This window comes from Littorina saxatilis, linkage group LG7 (assembly GCF_037325665.1).
Source record: "Littorina saxatilis isolate snail1 linkage group LG7, US_GU_Lsax_2.0, whole genome shotgun sequence".
In the NCBI taxonomy this organism is placed as follows: Eukaryota; Metazoa; Mollusca; class Gastropoda; order Littorinimorpha; family Littorinidae; genus Littorina; species Littorina saxatilis.
The window spans coordinates 32,267,069-32,290,090 of NC_090251.1; the positions used below are offsets into that span (position 1 = coordinate 32,267,069).

The window sequence follows — 23,022 nt, forward strand, 5'->3', positions numbered from 1 at the left end:
TCTTAACACCACGCCACTGTGCCCGTCAAGGGACAGACCAAAAGTGGTCGTTATAGACTGGTGGTCGCTGTGGAAAGTGATCAAATTATTTAGAAGAAAACCTTTTCTGGGATATCCTTTGGAGGGGTAGTTGTGGGTAGGTGGTGGCTTTCGAGAGGTGATCCCAAGAGCAGGTTTAACTGTACCTGCCATGTGAGGACCCTCCAATGAGACTGAGAGGACACCTTCTGTTGTCCTTTTCTCTATTATCTTGACCAGAATATACCTGTCATAGCAGGCCACCCAAAATGTAAGGACGTTTTTGGCTGGTCCCAAAGGTGTCCTTCCATCCCAGGTACCGCAGTATTCCAACAGTACTGTTCAAGTCAGTGATGAGAAAACACTCACATAATCAACCGGGTGAAATACTCATTTCCTCAGAATTAATTCACTGCTTTTCATTTGAACAGTACTGATCAGTAAATAGCTGTCAGTTTATTACAATCAATCATTATTGTCTTGTACAGAATAACAACTGTGTGAATGGTGCTATACTGAATGAAAGAGTGTGACATGAAGTTCTTGTACATCATTGTAAAGAGTGTGAATGACGTTTTAGTTTAGATGTCAAGCGGTTAGAGCAAGCCTTTTTAACGAAAGTTTTTGATTTGGCGCTATATAAATGTTCTTATTATTATTAATCAATCAATCAATATGAGGCTTATATCGCGCGTATTCCGTGGGTACAGTTCTAAGCGCAGGGATTTATTTATTTTTATTTTTATTTTATTTTATGCAATTTATATCGTGCACATATTCAAGGCGCAGGGATTTATTTATGCCGTGTGAGATGGAATTTTTTTACACAATACATCACGCATTCACATCGGCCAGCAGATCGCAGCCATTTCGGTGCATATCCTACTTTTCACGGCCTATTATTCCAAGTCACACGGGTATTTTGGTGGACATTTTTATCTATGCCTATACAATTTTGCCAGGAAAGACCCTTTTGTCAATCGTGGGATCTTTAACATGCACACCCCAATGTAGTGTACACGAAGGGACCTCGGTTTTTCGTCTCATCCGAAAGACCAGCACTTGAACCCACCACCTAGGTTAGGAAAGGGGGGAGAAAATTGCTAACGCCCTGACCCAGGGTCGAACTCGCAACCTCTCGCTTCCGAGCGCAAGTGCGTTAACACTCGGCCACCCAGTCCACCCAGTCCACACGCTCACCCCTTTTGCATTTCATTCTTCTTTATTCACATAGTAATGCTAAAGTGTCACTGAGATTGATGACTGATGTTGAACAACATACATTTCAAACAAGCATTGGACTTGAAAAGATTTACTCATGTTAAACTGCAAATGTTACAGCAAGGACTAAAGAAGGAAAAGATAGAGAGAGACAGACAGAGACAGACAGAGAGAGAGATAGTGAGCTTCTGAACAAAGTGAAGCAATGTAGGTTATTTCACAACTGTTCACAGATAAGGGCTAAAAAAACACATTGTTGAAGCAATTTTTGTACACTGAATGGTGTTAACAGATAAAGAATTTTTAAAATCCTAGTGCGTAAGAGCTAACAAAAAAATGTGCAAGCAATCTTTTTTTTTACCTGAATGGCATGACTCCAGTAGCCAACAGTGCGTGACTGTAGACCCACAGTGTTGAGAGCACTGTTGACGTAGGTTGTAGGTGAAGGGGCAAAAATGCTCCCATTCCTGATCTTGCTCATCTTGGTGGCAACAAAGTAGGGCAGCACCACCTAAAAAACGTCAGCGTACAGTGATTATCACATACATCAACTGAAGTTATATCAATTTTATATTATTGTTTTGCTTCTTAATTAAATTTGACCATAACTAAGCGAACCAGTGTCAAATCTACTGCACTCTCCTGTACAAAGTCGAAGCTCTGGAGTCTAAAAGCTTTACAATTTCACAAGGAGACATGTAATAATCCAAACAATGACATTGCAAAATGACATTGCAAAACAGTTCTGTTACTTATGTGAGTCTTCCAAGGACGCAGCACAAGGAAAGTTTGAAAATAAATAAGTTGATGTTGATCTCGACGTGTAAGCTACATCAACAGCGGAAACGTAAGTTCACCACCAGACTGTGCATGTTGGAGTTGTGTGAGAATAAATAAGTTGATGTTGATCTCGACGTGTAAGTCACATCAACAGTGGAAACGTAAGTTCACCACCAGACTGTGCATGTTGGATTTGTGTGAGAATAAAGCTGATGTCAATCTCGACGTGTAAGCCACATCAACAGTGGAAAGGTAAGTTCACCATTAGACTGTCCTTTTTTGTGTTGTGTGTTATTATCATATTAGGCACAGTAGAGTAACAATTTTGTCACAATTATCTTAATGCACATACAAGTATTCCAACTTATGCGAAATGCAAATCATAATCACTTAATCCAACGCCAGCCACATCACACCAAAAAAGCCTTCACATGAAATCCAAAATTTTAATAATAAATTTTCATTTAATTAATATACTTACCCAACTCACATATAGCAATTAACTCTAGTTCAGTGCTGGTAACGCTGTACGCGTTCCCCTTGGTAACAAGGGAGACCACCCTAAAAAAGAGTGATCCATCCCATAATATCAGACCGATGTCCGGTCCAACATCCGTATGCGTGCGCATACGCCGCCATTTGTATCATTCGAACGAAGCCCAACTCACTACTTTTTTAGAACCCAATACCACCACAGCGGGGAGGCGGGAGGGTTTAAACGATGTGAGTTGGGTAAGTATATTAATTAAATGAAAATTTATTATTAAAATTTGGATTAAATTACATATTATTACCCAACTCACATATAGCAGATTGCTACTATAGGTGGTGGGTACTTACCAAAACTAGGCACGCAGGACCTGTCCCGCCGCTACCATGGCAGGCAGCGCGGAGCTTCCATCCTGTCTGACAGAAGCGACGTCTCTGAGGTAAAAGTTGACGAAAACGTCCTCAGAACGCCAATAAGCAGCTTCCAGTACCTCGGCTAGCTTGCCGGACCGAAGAACTGCCACAGTGGATGCCCAGGCTCTCGCCTCATGGGTTCTAGCCGCGGTGAGAGGCAACACTGCCCTAATATCACCCGACTGCACTTGCCACCAGGCATATGCTCGTTTGATCAGAGTGGAGATCCATTTGGCCAGAGTCACCTTAGCTATATCCTTACACCTAGCCGTGTTTAAAGATATGAAAAGAAGCTTTTGACTTTCTGACCTAACAGGCCGAGTTCGAGACAGATAACATCGGAGAGCTCTCACAGGACAATTTGCAATATCGGGATCTCCAGGAGCCAAAATCTTGCTCAAGGGTGGGATGCGCAAGATTGGAGAAAGCTGGCCAGGTTTCTGGTTTTTCGCGAGAAAGCCGGGAACAAATTTGAGAGAAATGGAACCATCCTTCTCGAACGCAATATCCTTGTCTAAACCCGACAAAGAGTGCACCTCACTACCTCTCCTTGAAGTAGAGAGAAGCGTTAAAAACACAGTCTTACGCGTCAAATCGGCCAAACTGGCTGACAAAAGAGGCTCGAACTCTTCCGAGGCTAAGAAACGTAAGACCAGGAACAAATCCCATGCAGGGAGAAGCGATTTTGAACGAGCTGCTAAAAGGGCAGCCCCCTTAATAACACTAGCGATAACCCCTCCGAGCGAAATTTTGTGGCCTAATTGCGCGAGGGTCGAAGAGATCGCCGACCTCCGGACCCTAATAGAAGAGGGAGAAGCCCCCTGATCAGCCAACCACGACAGATGGTTGGCTACATGAATAGACCTAGGTGAAAGAGGTTTAACCCCGTTAAGCGCGCACCACCTAGACCAAGAGGCCCAGTGCGATGAGTAAACCGAAGACGTCGATTTTCTATGTGCATGTCCAACGAATCTCAGAGTAGGGGAAGAGGCCCCTGCCCTACGCAAAGCGCTTCGGACAGAATCCACGCGTGAAGGGCCAGGATCTGTGGGTTCTCGTGCTGAACGCCTGACCGAGGCTGCACGAGATCTCCTCTTTTCAGGGCGAGAGGGATCGGGGGCCGAACTGCTAGACGCAGTAGGTCGGGAAACCAGTGCTGGCTTGGCCACAGAGGCGCGACCAGAACCAGCGCTGGTTTCTCTAAGTCCACTTTCCTGAGGACTTTGCCTAAGAGGCAGAACGGAGGGAAAGCATACGCCGGAAGATCTGACCAATCCACTTCCAGAGCATTCACCTTCCAGGCCAGAGGATCCGGGAAGGGGGACACAAAGAGAGGAAGTCTCGCCGAAAACCTCGTCGCAAAGAGATCTATCTTGGGCTTGTCGATCTGCGACCAAAGCCGCTGCAAAGACTGGTGTGTGAGAGTCCACTCTGAATGAACAATCCTGTCCCCTCTGCTCAAAGTGTCTGCAAGGACGTTCAGACTGCCCTTCAAGTACACTGCTGACAACAGAATGTGCTGGGCGTGACACCACTTGAGAATGCGACATGCAATGTCGGAAAGACTGTGAGACCGAGTCCCCCCCTGCTTGTTCACATACGACGCCACGGACATGTTGTCGGTGTGAAGACGTACATGACTGCCCTCCAGGAAAGGCTTGAACGCTAGAAGCGCCAGGGAAACGGCCTCCAACTCCAGTACATTGATATGTAGGGAGGCCTGAGAGCAATCCCAAACTCCCGAAACCATGTGCTCGTCCAGATGAGCACCCCACCCCGTCAGAGATGCGTCCGTAAACAACTCTCTCTCCGGCGGTGGACGAACAATGGGAACACCCCGGAACAAATCCGGAAGAAGCCAAACACCTGTGGTCTGCTGAAACCAAGTTCCCAGAGCGATCGGAACACTCCAGTCCTGGGATGTCTGATCCCACCTTGACTGCAGGGAGGCCTGAAAAGGCCTTTTGTGAACCCTGCCCAACGGAATGAGGGAAGCCATGGATTCCATCTGACCCAGAACCGAAGTCAGAACCCTTGCACTGGCGTGATTCTCTCCGTAGAGAGACCGAATCAGACCCTGAAGCTTGTCGATCCGCCTTTGAGACGGACGGACAGACCACCGAAGTGTGTCGAATTCCATGCCCAGGTAAGTAAACGTCTGGGATGGTTCCAACTCGGATTTTGTCAGGTTGACAGAGAAACCCAGCTGTGCCGCCCGGCTCAGCACCCTGTGCGTATGAGCCTCGCAAAGCCCCCTGTTCTGGTGAAGGATTAACCAATCGTCCAGGTATGCTCTGAGACGGATGCCTTCCTGTCTCACAAGAGCGCAAAGCTGCCTGACCACAATCGTGAAAATCCACGGAGCTAAAGACAGGCCGAACAGCAGAGCCCTGAACTGGTAAGCTTTGCCGCCCCAAGGGAAGCGAAGCCACTTCCTGTCCGCGACATGTATGAGGACGTGAAAGTAAGCGTCTGTAAGATCGATCGACGTTGCCCAATCTCCCGGCCGTAAGGCCTCCCGAACCGAAGTTGGAGTTTCCATGGTAAATTTGATTACTCTCAGAAACTTGTTCAAAGGAGAAAGATCTAACACCGGCCTCCACGCCCCCGAGGCTTTCGGCACTACGAAAAGTCTGCCGTAAAACCCCGGGGACCGCGCGTCCAAGACCTCCTCTATAGCTCCCTTGAGCAGCAGAGCCGAGACCTCCTCCTGGACCGCGTTCCGTGCCACCAAATCCTTTGGCGCCCTGCAGGGCGGGATTATCCTGACCAGGGGAGCCTTCTGCCCTGACCAGAGAAGCCGGAACCCCGAACACACTATCCCCGTGACCCACTTGCTGGCCACCAGTTGCAGCCAGGAAGAAAGGGCCCTGGACGGGCCGCCCGCTACAACCAGCGCGGGGGCCACAGGGATGTGTTGTTCGGGGAAGTTTCATTGGGGGTGAGGCTTACGCCCCGACCCCCTGGAACCCCCGAAAGACTGACCCCTCTTAGGGTATGGAGCTCCACGCCCCCTACCCCTGGAGGAGAATGACTGCTTCTGGGCCTTCCCACCACCTGACGAAGACGTCTGAGGCTTAGCAGAAGAAAACGCCTGAGTCTGAGACTTGCCCTGAGGCTTCTGGAAGCCCTGTGAAGCCAGACGCGCGATCGCTACATCCCGCGCGTCCTGCGTCTCTTTCTGGAGTGCATCGAAAGACGCCTGCCCAAAGAGAGACCCCTCAGCAAAAGGGGAGACCTTCAGCCTCTCCACAGTCGCGGTGTCCCGAAATCTGGACCCCGTCAAGAAGGCTGATCTCCTTGAAAGCACTGCGTGAGTATACAGCCGGGCAGACAAGGCAACCTGTTCTCTAGTCACCTTGCCCAGAGTAGCCAGCAGTGTCGAAACATCTGTTGGCGACGCATCGAACCGAAATTCAAAAGGATCAAGAGATGTGGCAATCGATCTCGACAAAGACCTTTGCAGAGACTCCGACAAGGACGTGAGCTCCAGCAAAGACCTGCCGACTTCCTCCAAGGCTGAGAGAGAACCGTCAGTACATGGGACCACTCTATCCCTATTGTACCCATCTTCTCTCAAAGCAGCAAGTTCCGGCGTCACCGGAAGTGCCCCTGACGGCAGAGCAAAAGTGTCAATCAGGCTCACAGGATAAGGGTTGAGCTTGAACTTCGGAACACCGGAAGCTGCTCGAGCCCCAGGTTGAGCCAGCCAAGAGACAACGTCTTCCGGAGCATCGCCGTGCTGAACCAACAACGGCACCGCCGGTTTGCGTTTACCACACAAGACGTTCGCCATTTCATAGGCAATAGTTGACGATTCCCGGAAGCGGAAGCGAGGCCGTTGCTCCTGTGCACTCCGGAAATCGTCAAAAGCAGACCGAGGTGGGTGAAGCCACTGCGGCTGACAGCTTCACGGGCAAATTCAGTTGGGAATCCTCTACCACTGAGGCATCCCCGTCTTCCGCCCTACCCTCCGACTCGAGATCAAGCTCGGAGCCAGGAGGCAGAACATCAGACAGTTTATCGTCGGCAGAACCGACCACTTCCTGCCCCCTGGGCGGAAGAGGACTAAAACGGTCCCCGATATTCTCATAAAGAGACGTACGGAGGCGCTCGTCCTTTCGCTGCTCATAAGAACTCTCACGGCCTCCAACGCACGAGAGAGCCCCCTGAGCTCGCACACCGGCAAGCGGTGTAGACATACCTTGTACTGGTGTCACATTCAGGAGAGACACCAACTTGGTACCTCCATCCTGCGAAGCATGGACATCCGCCCGAGTCACAGTCGCCGAAGGCTTAGCGGAAGTCGAAGCCGGAACTGCAGGAGACTGCCGTACCTGTGCTAAGGAGAGAACATCAGAAACACCAGACGGAAGCGCTCGTAATTCCTCCCTAGTGGAAGATAATTCCGACGCAAGTGTCGAAACTTGAGCGCTCAAAGTCAACAATAAAGACGCAACTTCAGTTGGCGCTAACCCAGGGCAGCCATCTGAAGTTGAAGCAGAAGCAGAAGCAGAAGAAGAAGAAGCTTTGCCCGAAACACCACTCTTGCCAGAACGTAAACAAGCCTGACCGGAAGTTAAACTGACGTCTGCTAACACGGGAGATTTAACAGAAGTTGAATCAGAAGAAACAGACGCGGATTTTCCTGCGCCCTTCTCTCTCCTCGAGCTACGTTTAGGAGGCGAATCGTCAGGCACCTGCCTCGAACTCGGCTTCCTTTTCACGCTATCAACAAGCGCAGCCTCCGCCATAGCAAAAATAACTCACGAAAAATTTCAAAGAAAACAATTTCAGAAAAATTTCACAAGTACAAAACGAGCGACGAAAACGTCGCTAAAGTTATAACAAAACGGAAAGATCTCACCACACAGCTAGGTAAAGGTGAACAGATAGGCGACGACCAAGGGGAGATGCCAAAGCCAAGGACTAAGGCGAAAAACTGCAAACAGCAGGAGCGTACATCAGAAGCGTCCTTCCCAGTTGAACCGCTGAGAGAGAATGATACAAATGGCGGCGTATGCGCACGCATACGGATGTTGGACCGGACATCGGTCTGATATTATGGGATGGATCACTCTTTTTTAGGGTGGTCTCCCTTGTTACCAAGGGGAACGCGTACAGCGTTACCAGCACTGAACTAGAGTTAATTGCTATATGTGAGTTGGGTAATAATCGAAAATTTCAAAACTAAATTTTCATTTAATTAATATACTTACTCAACTCACATAAATGGCATTAACTTCAGTTCATTGCTAAGATATTGAAGTAGTACTCGACCCTGGTAAGGGGGGAAGTAACTCCCTAAGAAAAACAATCCGTAGTCAAGGACGGGAGTCACCTCCCCTACCGGTAACCCGCACATGCGCGGTCCTGCTACCGGCCGTCATTCCCCCACGGAAACACACACCTGTAACACATATAATGTTAGCGGGGATGGATGGGAGGGTATAAACGATGTGAGTTGAGTAAGTATATTAATTAAATGAAAATTTAGTTTTGAAATTTTCGATTCAATCACATATTCTTACCTCAACTCACATAAATGGCAGATTGCACATAAAGGCGGTGGGATACTCACATTAATCTCTTGGAAATATCTGGCCTGCGGCAACCATAGCTGGGAGGCAGTTGGTACCGTCCGGATGAGTGCTGGCAATGCCCCGGAGGTAGTAGCTGAGGAAGACATCATGAGTCGTCCAGTATGCAGCTTTGAGGACGTCTGACATCCTTCCAGACTTGAGGACAGCTAAGGAAGTTGCCCACGCTCAAGCCTCGTGCGTACGAGGTGATCGAGGAGGAAGGACTGACTGCCCCCCCCCCTTTTTGTGTCTGCCACCACTGATAAGCATGCCTTATAAGTGTGGAAGACCATCTGGAAAGCGTGGTTTTTGCAAAGTCTTTATTTCGGGCTGAAATGATCGAAATAAACAACAACTTCGGAGCTGATGCTCGAAAAGGAGCGGTGCGCGACAAGTAAGCCTTAAGCGCGCGTACCGGGCAGTTAGAAAAATCCGGATCGCCGGGGGCTAAAAATGTCCCGGAGAGGCCGAATGGAAATGATCGGTGAAAGTGGACCAGGTTTTTGATTCTTGGCGAGAAAATCGGGACGGACACGCAGTGAAACCGAGCCGTCTCTTCCGAAAGTGATATCCCGGTCTAGGCCTGAGAGGCCGTGGATCTCACTGCCCCTCCGCGCGGAAGCGAGCAGTATGAGCATGAGAGTTTTGCGCGTAAGGTCAGAGAGACTAGCGTCTTGTAAAGGTTCAAAAGCACTAGAACGGAGAAATTCGAGTACTAGAAGAACGTCCCAAGCCGGGACAGAAGTTCTCTCCGTTGCAGAACTGAGGGCCGCGCCCTTTAGCACACTCGCGATAACTCCCCCGAGGGAGATGGAGCGTCCAAGTTGCTTAAAAGTAACAGAGATGGCTGAGCGGCGAGCGCGCAAAGCGGACGCGGCGCGTCCCCGAGCGGAGAGCCATGCCAGATGGTTTGCGACCTGCATTGATCGCAGGGCGACCGGGACGACATTGTTAGCCGCAAACCATCGAGTCCAAGCCAGCCAGTGTGACTAGTAGACAGAGGAGGTGGCCTGTGAGCCTTCTGGCCTAAGTCCAAAAGCGAAAACGGAGGCGCCTGAGCACCCCAGTGATCTCCGAACCCTCTCCAGGCGTGAGGATCCAGGCCCTCGGGGCGATGTGCAGAGTCCCCGTTCTGGGCTGGAAAAGCTCCCCTCGCCGGCGGCCGAGCGGGATTGGCGGGCCGCTGGTGAGCCGCATGGGGTCCGGGAACTAATGCTGACTGGGCCAGCGCGGTGCCACGAGAAGGAGATGAAGCCGCTCCAAGTCGGCTTTAGGCTGAACCCTTCCGATGAGTGGAGTGGGAGGGAAGGCGTAAGCCTCTAGCCCTGCCCAGCTGATCGTCATCGCGTCGATCTGCCAAGCTTCCGGGCCCGGAAACAGACACAACGATCGGGAGGCGACGTGAAAATCTCGTGGCGAAAAGGACGACCATCGGACGCTCTACCTGCGCCCAAAGAAGGAGGAGCGCCTGATGGGTGATGGTCCACTCCGTGTGGAGGATCTGGAAGGAACGGCTGATGACGTCGGCAAGGACGTTCAGGCAGCCAGGCAGATAGCGAGCCGAGATCAGGATCTAAGAAAGAGTCTCGCATGCTCGGCTGGACCACAGCCGAGATCGGGACCCGCCCTGTTTGTTGGAATAAGCAGAGACCGCCGTGTTGTCGTAAAGAAACAACAAATGGGTGCCCTGGAAAGCGGAGAGAAAGTGATGAAACAGAAGCCAAGGAGTGTTCATCCACTGAGGCGTGGTCTGCTGCAACCAGACCTCGAAACGGAACTGAGACGTCCCAGCCGTGTGACGTCGGATTCCAGACTGAACTGAGCGCCGCCTGAAAAGGGCGCGCCTGCAGTTTGTATAAACGACGTTGAGTGGGACGGACTGCCCACTCCCGTGAATCGAACACCATGCCTTGGTGCAACACCCCGGGGACAACCAAAATTCTGCCGTAAAGTCCCAAGAAGGGGTGGCCGAGAAACTCCTCTATAGCCTGCTTCCGCAGAAAGAGAAGGATTTCCGCCTGTAAAGTCTCCTGAGCGTCTGGGCTGACCGGAAACCGGAAGTTGGCCGGCGCCCTGGACGAAGGGGCTTTGCCTTCCTGCCAAGGAAGGCGGAACCCCGATCGAATCACCCCCATGCTCCATAGGCTGCTTGTCCGAGACAGCCAAGCTGGCAGGACCCGGAAGAGGCCGCCTGCTACCAAAAGGGTAGAGGCTGGGGGGGGGTGACTGGATCGGGGGTGGCTCATTGGGGGTTGGGCTTGCGCCCAGACCCCCGCTTCCCGAAGGAAGGTTTACGCTGGTAAGGACGGGACCGTGACCCACCCCTACCTGCGCGAGACGACTGCTGCCCAGAAGAGCTGTCTGGCGCTGACGCAGAACTCCGTGGTTTGTTGCTGTGCTGCTTAAGAGCGAGTTCCGTCAGTTGCACCACATGTTGGTCACGAGTTTCCTCAGTTTGCTGCCGAAGGGCATCCAAAGAGCGTGACCCCAGCAACGCACCCTCTGAAAAGGGAGAGACTCTCAAAGAGTCTATGGTGGCCTTATCCGTTAGGCGAGAGCCGTTAAGAAAAGCCTCGCGCCTCCAGAACACCACCTGAGAGTAGAGCCGAGCAGCAAGCGTCATCTGACTGTCAGTGACCTTCGCAAGCGCCGCCAGGAGCATGGCAGCATCAGCCTCAATAGCATCGTCACGAAACCTAAAAGGCTCGATGGACGAAGCGATGGCTCTCGTGAGAGACCGGATGAGCGTTTCCGCTAAAGAGGTCAGTTCAAGGGAAGAACGCCCGCTTTCCTCCAGCCCGAGTAGACTCTGTTCCGTACAAACGGAAGTCCTATCTCGGCTATAACCATCCTGCCGCAAGCGAGCCAGTTCCGGAGTCACCGGAAGTGGAGCTGTGGGCAGCGAAAAAGAGGAGAGAAGAGAATGTGGCCTGCTAGGCAGCCGCGATCTTCTTGAGTTGGCTGGGAGGCCGCCGCCTGCCTGAGCCGAGGTTAACCAAGGCTGGGCAGAAGGGGGGGCTTCCCCATGAGCAGCCAAAAGAGGGTAGGGTGTGTTAGCGTCCGCCAACACCTGAGCCATCACAAACGGGACGGAAGGAGATTCCGTGAAACGGAACTTCGCCCTCGTGTCCCCCGCGCCCGCAAAGTCTGCCAAAGCAGAGGGAGGGGGTGCGACAACAGTAGAGTCGGCGGAGACACCCTCAGGGAAGTACCGTGAGGTTATCTCCGCAGCCAACTCCAGAGTAGGGCCCAGCTTATTGGGAATCCGTAAGGGGGTAACGGATTCGGAACGATCCTCATCCCCTTCCTGTTCCTCTCCAAAACCTTCCTGATCTCCATCAGAAGGAGGGTCCGGTAAACCGGAAACCCACCCGTCCACGGAAGCGGAAGTGGCTAGAGTCGGTTGAACAATAGACGGAAGCGCCGCAAACTGTCCACCAACAGCACCGCCGACAACCGGAACCGCCGCGGCGGAACCGGAAGTCGGGGCCGGAAGTCGATGCGTAACCAGGGACGGGATAGCAGGGACACTGCCACCGGAACCACTAGCCCGCTGTCCTCCACCGGAAGTGCCTGCCACAGCACAACCGGAAGTCGAGGACGACAATCCGCGGGCAGGCCCGACCGGAAGCCCCGAGGGGCAACCAGAGGAGCCTACCCCCTGCGAACTCCAACCAGGAACGGCGGCAGCCGAACCAAGAGCTACAGGTCGATGACCGCCGACAGAATCTTGTAGGCCAGAACTGGGCAAACAAGACGCTGCTGCCTGCCCCCCAGAGGCCGGGACAGCCGAAACTGATCCCAGGGGGGCAGGCTGGCGCGCTACGCCGCTCCCTAGCGCACCCGCCACGTGATGGACGGTGTACTGCCGGGGAGGAGCCGTCTGCGAACCCGGCGACGCAAGAGCGTAACCCGGGCCCGCAGGCAAGTGTGAGCCCCCAAAAAAATGGGGACTCCCACAAACGCCGCCCAACGCCGAAGCGCTGGAACCGGGCGGCGCTAAGGCCGCGAACCCCCCTGAAAAGGCAGGGGAATCCGCAACCAAACCAGAAAAATCCGGCCCGAGATCAGCCGACGTGATCGTCGCGGACGGCCGCAGCCGAGAAAGAGAAGCCACCCCCCCCACGCCAGGCGGGAGGGGAGCGACAGGCCTTTCAGCCGAATGTAAGGCAACTAGGTCATGTTTCAGAGTGGCAAACATAGCCAGAATTTCTTCCCGCGACACGGACTCGCTAGACCGTGGCGTCTGCGAGCGCGAGAGAGGAGGAGAAGAACGTTCCCGCGTAGGGAAAACCGGTGACGGTGACGTAGAGTCGAGCGACACCCGTTCTGTCTTCTTAGTCACCGGGTCAGTAACCAGAATTAAAGAAGTAGGCTGTGAAGAAGACACAGAGGCACGCGTCTTTGATTTAGACTTAGACTTGTCTTTATCCTTCTCTTTTCCCGGTGAAGAGAGTAGGGAAACAAGTTTGCCCTTGCTTTTTGAGTTATTGTCCGCCATTTGCAATATCGAACACGCGCACGTGGAGATGAATTACAACAGCGAAAATACTCAAACGAACGAAAATACTCGAACGAACGCAGCGAAGAGATAGTGAAACGATCTTACCTAAAGATAGCAACGCAAAGACCAGGGTCAAATGGCCTTCCACGAAAGGCCAAGGCAAAAAATATGCCGGAGTACAACAACACGTCTGTGCAGTAGTGTTGAAGTGGGTGGAATGACGGCCGGTAGCAGGACCGCGCATGTGCGGGTTACCGGTAGGGGAGGTGACTCCCGTCCTTGACTACGGATTGTTTTTCTTAGGGAGTTACTTCCCCCCTTACCAGGGTCGAGTACTACTTCAATATCTTAGCAATGAACTGAAGTTAATGCCATTTATGTGAGTTGAGGTAAGAATATGTGATTGAATATGTAATTTAATATCTGTTCATCACACAATGTCTATACTCAACCCCAACCCCACACACCCCTCTATTTTGCCTCAGAGTCATGCATGCCTGCTGAGGTGAGATAAGATATCAAGAAAAGGATTGATTTCCTAAAACTCAAGATCCTGAATCTGCTCCGATCAAATCAAATTCAAAACGTCTGTCATATAATTTTGTTTTAAAGGTGTACGTATACCTGCACAGTGATTCCTTTAGGTCCGTACTCATGCTGCAGAGAACGGCTGAAGAAGTCCACGAAGCTCTGAAACAACAGACAATACACACGCCATTTTGAACAATCAGCTAATTGAGATACTGAACAAACTATCCATCCATACCACTTCCATGTCTGTGGAGTGTTTAACTACAAACGGTACCAACATGTTGCACTTGAGAACTATTGCACACATTGTTTTAATGCTTCACTTTGAAGCTGTTATTGAAGTACCTCAAAAGTAGAGGCAAAATGGCTTCGAATGAATGCTTGTTTGGTACATAACACTCTAAACCTCCAATCTTTTCTTCAAAGGCATATAACTGAAGCGTTTCAAAACCTAGTTTCCAGTATTACACCAAGATCATTTGACTGATGCGGCACTACTGTAATAAAGTACTGAATAAAAGAATCTTTTTTCAATACTGTAAGTATTCAATCCCTCCTGTGCAGGACTACACTTATTGACAATATGTTAAATTTTCAATTCCTGAAGTTTTAGTGTTTTGCGAAAGCACTGGTATACTGATACTGCAAATTTCATCTTCTTCTTCTTCAGCGTTCCAGAAATTCTGGTGACGTGTGAGCACGTTTGCCCATTTGAGTTCCCCAAACTATACTGTGAGAGCATAGTCAGCTTCACTCCGCTTTCGTTGGGTAGGCATGCTGGGTATTTTCGTGTTTTCATAACCCGCCGAACTCCGACATGGATTACAGGATCTTTTCCGTGCGCACTTGGTCTTGTGCTTGCGTGTACACATGAAGGGGGTTAAGTCACTAGCAGGTCTGCACATAAGTTGACCTGGGAGATCGAAAAAATCTCCACTCTTAACCCACCAGGCGGCAGTGACCGGGATTCGAACTCACAACCTCCCGATTAGGAGGCCGACGTCTTACCACTGCGCCACTTCGCCCGTTTCATCAATTCAGAGCTGTTTAACACTTTCGCGACGGGACACTAATAAATCAGTAACCGCGCTGACACGCCCATGGACGGGACGCGCATTTTTCAGTACCAGTCATACAAGGTACAAGACTCGTGATTGCTTCCCGGTTTTTGAAGATTGCAATAAATTGAGTTGTTTCCCTTGATACACGTGGTTTTCTCTTCCGGCTTGATCAAATTAGTGCAGATTTGCGTGGTGTTTTCGAACAAAAAAAATGAATCGAAGGCGAGCCTTGTCACGGGAGGAGATTCTCCGGATGTTGGATCTTGAGGATCCTGTAGATCATGATACATCGTGTCGTTTTAGCCTCAAGAAAGCGATAATAGCAGTGATATTGAGGAAGAAACAGTCCCGTTGTTGCTAGTACGAGTCGGCAAACTACACGTGGTAGGCGGTGATACTGCTAGACGAACATGTATCTCGGAATCGTGCAGGAGCTATGGGGGCGTGGCAGCACTGATAACAATGGATGGCTGGAGCCTTCAAATCCTTTTGGAATTGTTCATAGGTGTACAGTTGGTACTTTGTTGTGAAAATGTGACTTATATTCAATATGGATTACCTAGACATCATTTGGTGAGTGTTACAGTTTTGTTTCATTTGAGTCAGGATGCTGTGAGTGAATGCGTGATTTGCTTGTTTTTTCTTTGTACTATCTCCTTATTTCTGTGTACAATGTTAACAATATTTCAGCTAATTCATAGGTTTTACACCTTGTTTGGTTATAACATTATTTATAATACTTTCTGTTAAAAAATAACTTTTAAAAAAAGCAGTAGAAAATAAAACACACACAAAAAAACGTTAAAAAACACAAATTATCCCCCTTTCACCCCCCTTTGCTAAAACAAATCGCGTGACAAACTTATAAATAGCACGACTAAACTGGGCATCCATTTTAGAATTAGTACACAAAATTTGGTGGTGATTGGACTTAATTCAAGCTTGCTAGACAGATTTCTTTACAGTTACTGATTTTTGGGAAGTTTCTTGGTGGCAAGCTTGGGCAGGCAGGACGTTAACGCCGTGGCAGTGCTAGTCACAATAGTGTTAAATATTCCAGTCATTTTTCATCATTTCAGTAGAGTTTCACCTTAGTGCCAGAGTAGAGGGACAGGAGAGGTGTGGGCTTCTTCCCTGCCGCTGAAGAAATGTTGATGATCACACCCTTCTTCTTTGCCACCATGCCTGGCAGCACAATGCCCGTCATCTGTAAAGGGCGAAGCGTTTTCATTATTATCTCAGTCAGTCCATGCCTGTAATGAACATACCTATGTCTTATCATGGATTCTTGATTGTTCCCTGACATGTACATGACTGTACACTGGCTCTAGTTAATGTGAGGAAACTATTACTAATCACAAAACAAATCCATACAAAGAATCCAACTGAACTTTATAACTAACGTAACTACCGTTCCATACGTTTTTTACATGTAAAAAGAAAATGGAAAAATCAAGAAAATATGTTGTACAAAAAGTCTTCTCATTGAAAACAAGAGGCGAAGCCTTCACGGCTCACGTAAGAAATCAACAAACAGTAACACAAACTCAATCACTTCGTCACACATACACACACACAGTAAGCATAGGTGACAAGAGTGCGAGACACTAGATCTAGATCTGTCTGTCTGTAGCCTACTTACGGGGACACGACTGCCGGATGGCCAGATCGACACTGCGCTTTCGACAACGCTTCCTGTGCAGATTAACATGTAGGAAATCTCCTTTGGTATCTTCTTTATCTATTTTTCTGGAGCCACGAAACTGAACAATGTGAAATCGTCTTCTCCGAATCGGCGAACTGCAGCTCGGTGATAACTGTATCTATACCACAATCCTTCACGCGATCTGACTTAACCTTGACCCCTGACCTGGTCTACATACCACACACCACACAAACCAGTCACCTGTTTTTACCCCCCACCACCCGTTTTCTTTGGATACACACTTTAACTACATACGTGCCGACGAAATGTTGATCATTGCTTCAATCCTTTGAAGCTGTTGCTTGAATAATAACCAGGTAAAATTAGTATTTCGGTGTTCAGTCAAATGTTAAAGTTTCTACCACAGACATACGTACATACGCACAGACAGACAAAAGTTAGCATCGCATAGGCTACACTTACGTGAGCCAAAAACCACCCTGAAAGACAATTATATAACAAGAAGGGCAAAGCCCATACGACTCACATGCTTTACACATTTTTCCTACCAAAATACATGTGACCTTGACCCAAGGTCAAGGTCATCCAAGGTCATGCAACACAAAGCTGTTAATTCAAGACATAGGAAGTACAATGGTGCTTATTGGCTCTTTCTACCATGAGATATGGTCACTTTCAGTGGTTCACTACCTTATTTTGGTCACATTTCATAAGGGTCAAAGTGACCTTGACCTTGATCATATGTGACCAAATGTGTCTCATGATGAAAGCATAACATGTGCCCCACATAATTTTTAAGTTTGAAACAGTTATCTTCCATAGTTCAGGGTCAAGGTCACTTCAAAATATGTATACAATCCAACTTTGAAGAGCTCCTGTGACCTTGACCTTGAAGCAAGGTAAACCAAACTGGTATCAAAAGATGGGGCTTACTTTGCCTTATATATCATATATAGGTGAGGTATTCAATCTCAAAAACTTCAGAGAAAATGTGAAAAATGTGAAAAATAGCTGTTTTTTAGGCAACATTTATGGCCCCTGCGACCTTGACCTTGAAGCAAGGTCAAGATGCTATGTATGTTTTTTGGGGCCTTGTCATCATACACCATCTTGCCAAATTTGGTACTGATAGACTGAATAGTGTCCAAGAAATATCCAACGTTAAAGTTTTCCGGACGGACGGACGGACGGACGGACGGACGACTCGGGTGAGTACATAGACTCACTTTTGCTTCGCATGTGAGTCAAAAACGGCCACAGCTGCACGAGTTCTGACATCCTCACAACTTGTTAGGGGACGTCAGGTCCAACACAAAAATGAACTTTTCTCACCATGGCAACAGAAGTGGAATTACAGTTGATCATGTCCAAGACCAGCTGAAACGAAGAATATTCAAGTTACTGACGCCATGCATTGAGATGAATCTCACAAATCATTAAATAATGCTAAAGTTCAGAATTTCACCCCTTTCTTTTTAAACTTATTTGAACTGCTGCTTCTTTTCTCATTTGGTTGTTTGTTTGTTGCCACATGCACATCTTTAACACAACAAATAAACATATCTCTCTATCTCTTTTTCCTAATAAGCATACAATAAACACAGCAAAAACTAAACAAATAAACAGACTTGCAACAATAGATGATCACATCCGTAGGTACAATATCTCATCAGTTATAACACATGCTCTACTCTATTTAAAGTTTTAATGACCAAAATGATTGTTTGTTTTGTTTTTTAAATCAATGAATACCACAACCCTTAAATGGTAATTTAAAAACAAAAATAATAGTTACCTTATTTCGATTCTCAACCTGATCAAAGAATTCTGGGAAGTCATATCCCATTCCCACATTGTTCACTGTAAACAAACAATTGTCCAAATTATACTTCATTCAGTTATAGAATGACCTCCATTGTGCATATAAATCCTCACCTACTAAGTACTGACAAGGAAGTGTGGAACAAAGTTACAGACGTTCAATCTTGCATAAGCTTGTGTGCATTTTCAGGTAGGAGGAAGCTGAGAGAGACATAGAGAGAGAGAGAGAGAGAGAGAGAGAGAGAGAGAGAGAGAGAGAGAGAGAGAGAGAGAGAGAGAGAGACATACAGACAGAGAAAAGAGAGAGAGAAAATGAGAAAGACACTGATGAAGAGAGTGGGAGGGGAACAGAGAGGGTCTAAAACAAGAAATGACTGTGTCACATACTGTTTAATTATTCAGTACATATATCTTTTCATCTATCCGCAAAGAAGAAAAGCAGAGGCTTAAATAAAGCAGACCAAAACCAAAGAGACAATCACTGAATCAGACCAATTATCAGTACAGCCTGGTCTTGAATCTAGACAGAAACCTCAAAACCTCTTGTCAATGAATATAAGAAACGAAAAAAAAAAAAAAAGAGTTTAAGTATACTTTTTCTAACATACACATTTTCCTATCATTTAAAAATGTTTCACACAGGAAAGTTAAATGCAAATGTCATTTCCAAAATAAATATAATACAAAACTTCCACTGTACTTGTTATGTTTTACAAGCTTACCCAGGGTTCCAATGTCCAAGCCAACCAGCTCCCTGCTTATGGCGTCGTAGATATCAGGGCGAGTGAAGTCTGCCGCAATCACTCTCGTTTGTACTTTGAAGCGACTCTCTAAAAACCGATTCAATTATTGGGTTAGGCCACTCACAAAAAATAGTCTGTTTACGGTATCCCGACCGACCCTATGTTTTTGCGCGACCCTAGACTTTTTGGGGGCATTTAGGAAAGAAAAAAATAATCTGTTTTTTGGCAAAATAACTTAAAAATATGTTTTTTGGGAGAGAAAAAAAATCCCGACCTACCGACCCTATTTTTTTTGCCTATGTTACCTTAAACAGACTTTTTTTTTTTGTGCCTTAGACAATCATGCAACCAACTGAAGGAAACACTTGAATCACCATTATTAAAAAGCTAGGAGCAAGTTTGGGCTAAATTAATAGCCCAAGAAAAATCGGACATGTGAACACAAAGCATACAACAGCAGTTCACAGCTACACTACCTTCTGCAAGTAAATAGAAGAAATAGTATGATCAATTAATGGCTGCAAACTATGTAATGTTTAATTATGAGAACAAAAAGTTAAAGGAATTTCATTCCTACCAGAATTAATACTTATACAAACCAATATCTTTGGCCAGCTCTTCCAGTTTTGACCTTGTGCGGCTGATGAGGACAATGTTTATTCCTCGCTTGGCAATCTGCACAAATAGTTTATTTCAATGATGAAGATTAGCCACTGTGTTCAGGCACTATTTCCTAGCAAAGACACTAAGATTGCAAAGTCACCAGGTAACATCTTTTAGTTTGTGGCAAAATAATTAGACATGAGTCAATAGTCTAATCGCTGTGGATAAAATTGCAGTATCATCTCCCTTCCCCCATATCTAGAAGTGTATGAGCCACCAGAGATCCATTTTCTAAGTAAACATTGGGGCACGCTACTTTTCATTGAAACGATGCCTGTTGAACCATCAAATGTTTGCATGAAACACTTGAATAAATTTCCATAATTATAGATCTATCAAGTCACCAGGAAAAAGATCTGTTAGTCTGTGGAAAAATAATTGAACTAGTCAATAGTCTAAAGCTTTCACTGTGGATAAAATCACAGTATTATCTCCCTTCCCCCATATCTGTGTATGAGCCACCAGGGATCCATTTTCTAAATAAACATGGGGCACGCCTCCTCTTATAGAAATGATGCATGTTGATGCTTTAAATCTTTGAATGAAACACTTGAATAAATTTAAAAGTAGATCAAGTCATCAGGAAAAAATCTGTTAGACTGTGGCAAAACAATCCAGGTTTCCCAATTGCTTCGTTTCCGGCCGATTTATGTGGAGCACGTGATGCGCACAAAAAATATTGGCGGTCTAGAAGTGTCGTCTGCGCAATGATCGCGGCGGCTTTCTTGACCGCCAAGGACGACCATGCACGTTGCGAGACGTCATTCGTTACTCCTCAATTGAACCTGAGTCAATAGTCTGAAGCTTTCACTTAATCGCTGTGGATAAAATTACAGTATTATCTCCCTTCCCCCATATCTGCAAGTGTATGAGCTACCAAGGATCCATTTTGTAAATAAACAAGGGGCACGCCACCTCTTGTGGAAATGATCATGTTGGTGTTTCAAATCTTCGCATGAAATATTTGAATAAATTGCAAAAATAGATTAATATTCAAAGTCAGAGCTGTGATTTGTAATAATTGTCCCACTGAATGTATGTGTTACATTAAAAACTCATAAAATCATCAACAAAGAAATACAATGAACCTGAAAATAAAAATAAAGCTACTGTAATTTGTACAGAAAAAAATAAAATGTCACTGTCAAATTCTGTTCATAAGAAGTAAATATACTGTTAAATTAAACATTTTACCACAAGAACATATTCATACATATTGAGGGCTAAGTGGGCAGGATAATAATATAGCAGAGACAATGAGACAAATTACTCAACATCAAGTGGACCACACTAATGAGTGAACCGTTTGTTCTTTGCATTCAAACAGACCAAATCAAAAGTTTGAACATCTGCAGTAGAACACCGCTTTCAACACAACAATTTGAACAACTACCGCTTTTCAGGCTTCCCCCTTGCTTTTTAAAACTTAATATTTTCCTCAGATTGTTTGTGGTCTTACTTTAGTTACTAAATGGAGGTTCAATTGCATATTACTAGAATATATATATATAAAGGCTGTGGACACCTTCGGACCAACTGTTAAAGCAATGTTGTAATTGATTGTGAGAGACAACCTCCTCTATCACTCCCTTAGCCCTTGATAATCTGTATATATCCTTCACCACTGTGTACGAGATAACACTTCTGATTGATAATTAAGTTATCAGTATTGGCACACTTTTGTTAATCTCAACTGTACTTGTGTAAAATGTGTTATGCGTGTTTCTGTGGTGTGTCTTCGTGTGAGCACATGTATTTATGCACATGCAAGTGTGTGTATCACAGTATACATGTGTGTGTGTGTGTGTGTGTGTGTGTGTGCGCACGCATTTGTGTGCATGTGTTTGTGTCTGTCTGTCCATCTGTGTGCAAGTACACACTGAGCTATATGCAACAAACAACCCTGAGTCTTCTGGCAAAACAGCTGACCTACATAATATAAATATATATATATAGAACTATAAAATATACTATAAAATATAACTCGATTTTGTTAACTCACTGTAGTCATTGAGGGTTAATAAATTAGCACAAACTCTTTCCTGTTAGACTGCCTTTGCCTCCAAATTCTTGTAAAACTTGTATTTCAAGTGCTTGTTATACATTTATCACTTCTGAATTTCAGTGAATCAGATATGATGGTTGGCAACAGTAGTCCAGGCAAAATCAAATCACAATATGGAATGCTTATAACAGTAAACGTCTGCAGAATTTTTGTCCTCCACTGCTCAGAAAATAAACATGACAATAAACATAGCTAAACTAAGTTCATGAAAAAATGTGCATAAATGTTAAGCACATGATACTGTCATCATCACAAGCAGCTGAAACATCAGACTGCTTTCAACAGTTATGATTGAATAAGATTTTACCAATACTGACGGGGTAAAATTCAACCACTTATCCCGGTAATAGGCAACCCCATTATGGCTGAACCCATACTGGCCAATGGGCGGCACCAAGTTACTCACACATAATAGGCGACACTTCTTTTGGGGATCATGTAATCAATTACAAACCTGTTCAGCATATGCTTTGCCAATGCCATCGGTACAACCAGTCACCACTGAAAAACAAAAGGCATGTAAGCTTACACAAGTTTACAATACAACACACAATTATATGCAGTTCATAAACTAGGGTATCACTTATTCTGTTTTCCAAAAGGACACCATTTTCTGACAAAGAAATATTCCACCAGACACTATGTAATATATACATCCAGACTGGTCTCAACTTGTCAAAATTCCATTTTCAAGGATATAACACTGTGTGCATGTGTGAGTGTGCAATCTTCAGGAGGTTGAGTCCCACACACAGATCTGGGTCATTCTCAGAAATGGTGGTCCAGTGAGAGTGAGTAGGGGTGACACATTTGAAATCATGAAAAAGTAAATTAAAATTATTTCTACCACGACTTTTTTCATCTGAATCTATTCCTGAGACATTAAAGCATTGTTGTATGTCAATAACAAGAAGGGCAAAAGCCCATACGACTCACATGCTTGACCTTGACCTTTACATGACCTTGACCTTCAGCTAAACATAGCAATGACATCATACACTAAGAACTGCTTTACACATTTTTCCTACCAAAATACATGTGACCTTGATCCAAGGTCATGCAACACAAAGCTGTTAATTCAAGACATAGGAAGTACAATGGTCTTATTGGCTCTTTCTACCATGAGATATGGTCACTTTTAGTGGTTCACTACCTTATTTTGGTCACATTTCATAAGGGTCAAAGTGACCTTGACCTTGATCACATGTGACCAAATGTGTCTCATGATGAAAGCATAACATGTGCCCCACATAATTTTTAAGTTTGAAACAGTTATCTTCCATAGTTCAGGGTCAAGGTAACTTCAAAATATGTATACAATCCAACTTTGAAGAGCTCCTGTGACCTTGACCTTGAAGCAAGGTAAACCAAACTGGTATCAAAAGATGGGGCTTACTTTGCCCTATATATCATATATAGGTGAGGTATTGATCTCAAAAACTTCAGAGAAAATGGGAAAAATGT

At 46.4% G+C, this 23,022-nt stretch overlaps 1 protein-coding gene across 1 annotated transcript in view; it reads right to left on the reverse strand.

Annotated features, from left to right (window-relative positions):
• The window catches only part of LOC138971201 (very-long-chain 3-oxoacyl-CoA reductase-like), a 31,489-nt gene that overhangs the window by 4,252 nt on the left and 4,215 nt on the right, over positions 1–23,022 (reverse strand). The window contains exons 2-9 of the mRNA XM_070343869.1: positions 22,013–22,059; positions 19,430–19,505; positions 18,810–18,917; positions 18,062–18,126; positions 17,599–17,643; positions 15,691–15,807; positions 13,633–13,698; positions 1,601–1,750 (exon numbers count right to left, since the gene is read on the reverse strand). Of these exons, the coding sequence (XP_070199970.1) occupies positions 1,601–1,750; positions 13,633–13,698; positions 15,691–15,807; positions 17,599–17,643; positions 18,062–18,126; positions 18,810–18,917; positions 19,430–19,505; positions 22,013–22,059 (674 nt within the window). The remainder of the gene's footprint in view (positions 1–1,600; positions 1,751–13,632; positions 13,699–15,690; positions 15,808–17,598; positions 17,644–18,061; positions 18,127–18,809; positions 18,918–19,429; positions 19,506–22,012; positions 22,060–23,022) is intronic.